Consider the following 6,512-nt stretch of genomic DNA (forward strand, 5'->3'; position numbering starts at 1 on the left):
AATTTAAAAAATCAGAATATAGAGAGCAATCCTCCATCTGTTAAAGCTGACTTACTATCAATAGAGCAACTGAAAGAAAATCAAAATCATCAAACATGATTTAAGACTACTTCCAACAACGGGAATTCTATGTCTCATTGTACGTGACGAAGCTCAGCAATAGCAGGTGAAACGTCGCACACCTTACCTTAGATTTCTTCACAAGATACACAATTATCTTTACCCCAACGTGACATGATTTAAGAAATGTCAAGAATGTTATCAGTTTCACACACTTGTACTTTCACGAAACAGTGACATTAGTTACATACAAAGAGGCGAAATGAGGATTGCATCACCTCACAAGTTGCATTGAACTGTTCACAAAATCTCCACTCAATTTCCTTTTACTGAAATTAAATAAAAGAATAACAAATATCCTCCTTTCCATTGCATCAAACCATTGTAGAGTGCTAACAAATTCCAACTGTGGCAATGATGACAGTTTAAAAGGGGTGTACACTGTAAATGTTGAATTATTGACCAAAAGTTTGATACATTGTAGATGCATTCTTTTCTCTTGCACAAACCAGCGTAAGGTACACGTTATTTGTAGTAATATGGCCATCACATCAAATCTGCATTCAGCTGGTGTGGTTGTGACCTACAAATGCACAGTGTATCACTGTCACGTACAAAATTACTGGAAACAGGGCATATAACATTCAAATTCTGTACTAGCTTTCTCAAACTGTGTCTGATAGTCATGAAAATTCTATACAGTTCTGTTTCAGTTAAATCTATAAATGTCCAAAAAGAACATGGAGAAGTTCACTTTAAAACTGGATGTAAATGTTTAAGTAAACTTGAATGATACAAATGATTATGATACAGTGTATACTATTGATTTGGTAATGTAAATGGTATGAATTAATACATGTACAAGAATTATTAGACTGGCTCGACAAAGAATCATTCAAATACATGTACAAAGTTAGCATATGAAGGCGTGGATTGCCTTCGAGGTGACATAAAAACAAAAATGAAGCTGCCTTATACCGTACATGTATGTCCCCCAAAAAAATTACGACGGCAGCCTCCGCAACGACAGCTTAAAAAATAGTAAATAAATTCAAATACAAATTATTTCAGGGTATGAAACTATAACTCACTGTCCACATCTTACAGAAACCCCATTTGATTTGCTTCAGTGGTCAAAGAGAAATGAGGAATTTTGTAGAGCATGTCAGAAATCTCTTCCCTCAAAGATCTGTCTATTGTGTTCACACATTAAATGCATTTCCAAGAGCATCCAAGTGCTAAACTTGGAAAAAGCAGACTCATGATATGCTTTCAATATAAAAATCCACATTTCTCTGTGACCGCTTAACCAAATTGAATGGGGTTTTCTTCAAAATAGAGCTAAGATGTTATATTTCAAGACCCTGAAGTACCATTTAGACGGTTCAATCATATTGGGTGTTGTCAATGTGAAAAGTGGATTGTAATTCTTTGGGGGCCATACTGTACAGCAAATGCATGAGGAACTTGTTACCAGGTACACTATACACGAGTGAGAATGCTATACCTCATGTGAAAAAGCTATCTGATATACACAATGTACTGCAAAAAGAACGTCAGCATGCACTGTAATAGAGGGACTATTCAAATGGCCTCCTTGGAAAACCCAGTTGATGCGAACTGTCAGTAATGGTGTCTTGCCAAAGAACGCAACCATTCTCAAACTACATCGCATTTGTGTTTTTCTCTTGCCTTGCGACTTTCTTACAGTATGCAAAATTAAATGCAAGTACAGTATGTCTCTGCTAATGGAAATCTCTTTCCCTATCACCGCAATGTCTTCATTTTCTAAACTCTGAAAGCAGGCTGAAGACTGAAATTCCCTAAAATTACATTGCAAAACAAGAAAGTGAAAGAGGTATTTCTGGCTGACAACACTACATGTACTGAAATGCAGGGTTGCGGACCATATTCATTTGTGCCAAGTTCTGATCACTTCTATTGCTAAACTTGTGAACATGTGGCAATTCCTGCCATGCCAGTCAAACCACAAACTGGCCAAATGCGGAACTGACCATCAAGAATTGTAACACTGACCAACTGCGCGCAAAGCATGGTATAAAAAGAATGGCACATCTACTGTACGCAGTACCTTTACTTGGATCCCGATAAACTTCTTTTTCTTCAGTTGCATGATATACGATTGAAAAAATCTTAGCTCATACATGTTCTTTGTACATTTTCAGAACTTACAATGTAAACCAAGTCTGCAAACTCTGACCAAGTTGAATGTTGCACCAAGTTAAAAATGCTGCACTGTTTCACAATGTATCCTCTTCCCCCATCAAATGTGCAAAGCTGCGATGGAAATAGTGGCTGTCTTCTCAATCTGCACCGACCTGGCTCGACACCCTTCCAGTTGGCCTCACTGTACTAACCAACATGCCAAGCATCCAATGCAAAAGCAGCTCTGAGGAATTCAGTGCTGAAATTGAAAGCTTTGTCTTGCTAAAACGCACAGTATATCATGTACAAGTACCATGTACACAGAATTCCCCCGTAACAACATTTAGGCAGTGTGCAGCTCACTGCGCAAGTGGCATGCACATGAATATGTTCGGCAAAGTGCACACACACAAGACAGGTTTAACAGGATCTGATAACGACAGGTTAAGGTCCTGTATCGGGTCTTTGAAATGCAGATTGAAAACATCTGATCATGTGAACTGTTTTTTGTTTTTTTTAAAGAGGTCGCATTCTGTGTCTTCTCATATTGTACATTTCTTACCGAGATTGTTTGCACATGATCTTGCAGTACAGATTTTCTTTCTTTTTTCCTTGAAGAGTGAGTGTACATTGTAAGCCTTAAATCGACATATCCCACTGAAATAACAATTACCATGGGCCCTCAACAAAAAGCTCAGAGAGAACCTACCCATAATTGCAGAGTCCTAAACTTCATACAATTTGGATGAAATAGCATGTACAACAAGCCAGTTCAGAGTTCCACTTAGCCCATGAGCAGAAAAAGGTCATTTGTACCAACAGTCATGTTTGATTTTTAATTCAAAGATAAGCATCTGTGATACAGACTAATTATTCATGTCATCCCTGTAAAGTGCTTGCAGGTACATCCCCCTGACAGCAAGCCTGGCATAAGAAAGAGTTTGTAAATTAATACATTCAATCCAAAATAATAGGATGGATGCTTCCCAAAGTGTTAAAGGAGAGACAATCATGGTCCCCTAGTCAATGCAAGATCATTTGGGTTTGCAATAAGGATTGATGAATTTCATACACTGTTAAGTCATGCAAAGCTTCCTTATGCACTATGTTGCTTTGAAAATGAGTAAAATGCCTGCAACCAACTGTGAAAAAAAGGGTCATTTGTACTAATGTGTATATTAGCTAACTCCGAACGGACTTATTCCCCTGTTGCATTTACAAATCGTACCTGACTTTCCCTTGGTCCTTGCCAAAAATGTCAAGTACAAGTTTGAGACAGAACACCCTCCTTTAATGGAAACTCAGTTTGTTATGTACACACAGCAAAAGGGTTGGAACCCCCTTTTGTAAGGCCTCTAAATTTGAACAAGAATGATGCCTGAAATAGCATCCCCACAGGGTATCATAGCAACATGAGTCAAAGACCCATATGGACCAAATTATCAAATTAAATGTAAAACCATGACAATGCATTCAATGATCACATGTTTGCTACAAAAAAGTCACCCCTTAAGATACATTGTATTCTTATCCTGCATTAAGGCACAGAAATTCACTACCACTCGGTACAACTTCCTGCATTTAAAATGGGGTTCTTGTAATGAACTATTCATGTTCATAATAATACAAACATATGTAAAACAGTATCAGTATCTCATCTGACTAAACAAAAATAGACTACAACAATGACACCAAGTAGTAATGACATTCATACTGCAAGTAACAATGAGCACTGCCAAAATGAGGTACAGATGTACCATGGTTTAAATTCGCAGGAAAGCACACTTACCAATTCTCACTCAAAAACTTTAGATTACAGAATACGGCATTAATGTTGCAGTTGCTGATCAGTCACAGGAATGAGAAATTATTAAAGACTACAGCTGTAGTAATGTATTAATTCGAATCCATACATCATTCTCCCATGGAAGACTCTGTGTAGAAAACTTGCATAAGGTTTTACGGAGTATTACTATAACAGACCTGTAGCAACGACTATTCAAAACATGATACGCAAAATAAAATTCCAGCTAAATATGTATGTGAAGGTACAGCTGTATAAGATTATCAATGATCTAGGGTTTGCTTAAAATTGCTGCCTAAGCGCTGTACTACAAGTGAACTAGTATGGCACTTTTCTCTTGATTGACAGGTTTATTTAAGGTGTTATCTATTTGTGTGTATTTATCAATACATGTATGTGAGTACAATGTACAGTACTTTTACCCTATAGATGTCCAAGATGACTTCAACAGATAAAGTAAAAAAAAAAGGGGGGGGGGAGAGAAAGCACAGAATGGTACTAGCAGTTTCACCAAAAGCAGACCTAGAATAAGAAAGTTATCGCGACAATCTGAAAATGTTCATAGTGTACATTATGCCTTCAAAAAACCAGTCATACTAGCTACAACCATCTTACGACGTCATTTATGCAAATTAGATGTTACCGGGTACTGGTCATGGCCTCACATGCTTAGAATCAGATTAAATGATGTACCAGTGGTTCATTTGTAAAATGCAAGTGCTACAGTATCTCATTTTAACTTTCATGGAATCAGATTGTGTGCTTAAAAAACACAACTATTTAGGGGCTTGTCAGGTTTTGTTGTCAACATTTTTACCAAAGGTTGTCGGTCTTACCTGAGGTGGGTTTGCAGAGGTAGTGTCTGGCCAGAGTGTTTCACTGGTCACATGACCCTTTCCCAAGTTCACCAGCTCTGGCTCCATTTTCCTGGCAGCTGGACAAAGGAGTCCTGGTAAAAGAAATCACGCTGCTGGCAATGTAGGGTCCATGAATCTGTAATATTAACAAAACAAGTTAATGCTATGTGTGTGTAGTGCTTGTACACGTGCATAATATTCCCATCATATAAGCAAACAATTTAGTAACAAATAACACCATAAAATATATAAGATCTGCCTTTATAATCATATTTTGGGATGCAACATGTATTGTCACGCTTTGTGCTTTTTCACTAAATAGTGCCATACTGTTCAAAAGGCCTAAACTTTTTCATAATACTCAACAAGTTATACCACTAAGATTCAGGGACTTCACAGTTTATACTACATTGTAGATCTAAACTTAGATGTACCGGTAGTGATGAATTCTCCTTTCACATTACTGGCTATGAAGACAACAAGGGTGCTAGCACTGGAAAATGAAAGGCAGAAGTGGACAGTAATTATGAATCATCGGAGATCAGTTCATTACAGTCTCAAGTCTTCTACTTGTAAACAAAGATTCAATCCTTCAAATCATAATTTCAAAGATTGAACATGTACAATGTATGTATGATTCATGATGAGATTTTATGATTCCATTTCTGAATACAGATGTTGTAGCATTACAAATTGTTATCTAGAAACAAGCAAGGCTCTACCCCAGCAAATGACCCTCTGCTTGTAAAAAACAAACAAACAAACAAAACAAAAAAGGAAAAAGTATACAAGTTAATAATAATAAGTACAGCATTTGTAATGCGCCTTCGATCTAGTATCCTATTCTGAGGCGCAAGTTATACAAGGAAAATCTTTATTGTAAGATATACTTTGGCTGTCTACTTGCAAGTCAGATACTTTAATTTTGATGATTTTTGTTCAGACATGTTAGTCACTTTTGTAGTTAGTGTTAGTGTGTGTGTGTGTGTGTGTGTGTGTGTGTGTGTGTGTTGTGTGCATGTGTGTGTGTGTGCGTGTGTGTTTTTTAACATCTATACCTAAATCTATTCTGAATTTCACAAGGTGGCTCCATCACTAGTACAACTATGTGATTATTTACGAGTCAAAACTAGTAAACCAGGCATGAGGCTAGAAATGTCCACAATGAATTTACTGCATACGCAACACTTTTAAAAAGAGCCATGGTGATAATCCTCTTACAATATGTACTGCACGTTACCACTGCAAAATTTTCCTTGGTGTGAAATACATGTATGCACGTAACATCCATTCTTGCCATGAGTTTTCAGGCTAACAGTGTACAATGTGAATATGTGTCGAAGGCATGGTTACGAGAGCAGTCAAGCATACTCATACTGTACAAACAGTAGCTAGTGGAGCGCATACACAGAATGCACATAGCATACGTGTCTGCTAGCATGGTTGTACACTCACATTTTCAAAACATTATATCATGACATGAATCCTCCAGCAGCGCTGACGACTGATCAATTAATAACTACTGTGGTTTCCACTTTTCATATCAACTTCTTCGCTCCTGGTATTTGGATTTCCTTTTCCTTTTGTAAAAAGGAGTAAACTAATTGAACAATTGCAGGACATTG

The 6,512-nt window shown here is 37.2% G+C and overlaps 1 protein-coding gene across 1 annotated transcript in view; it reads right to left on the bottom strand.

Moving 5' to 3' along the window:
- The window catches only part of LOC139722559 (uncharacterized), a 46,306-nt gene extending 41,289 nt beyond the window's left edge, over positions 1-5,017 (bottom strand). The window contains exon 1 of the mRNA XM_071633849.1: positions 4,867-5,017. Coding sequence (XP_071489950.1) covers positions 4,867-4,953 — 87 coding nt within the window. The 5' untranslated portion in view covers positions 4,954-5,017. The remainder of the gene's footprint in view (positions 1-4,866) is intronic.
- Between the last annotated feature and the right edge of the window lie 1,495 nt (positions 5,018-6,512).

The sequence above is a fragment of the Diadema antillarum genome, unplaced genomic scaffold (genome assembly GCF_040938485.1).
Source record: "Diadema antillarum isolate AM-2024a unplaced genomic scaffold, OU_Dant_1.0 scf00000167, whole genome shotgun sequence".
In the NCBI taxonomy this organism is placed as follows: Eukaryota; Metazoa; Echinodermata; class Echinoidea; order Diadematoida; family Diadematidae; genus Diadema; species Diadema antillarum.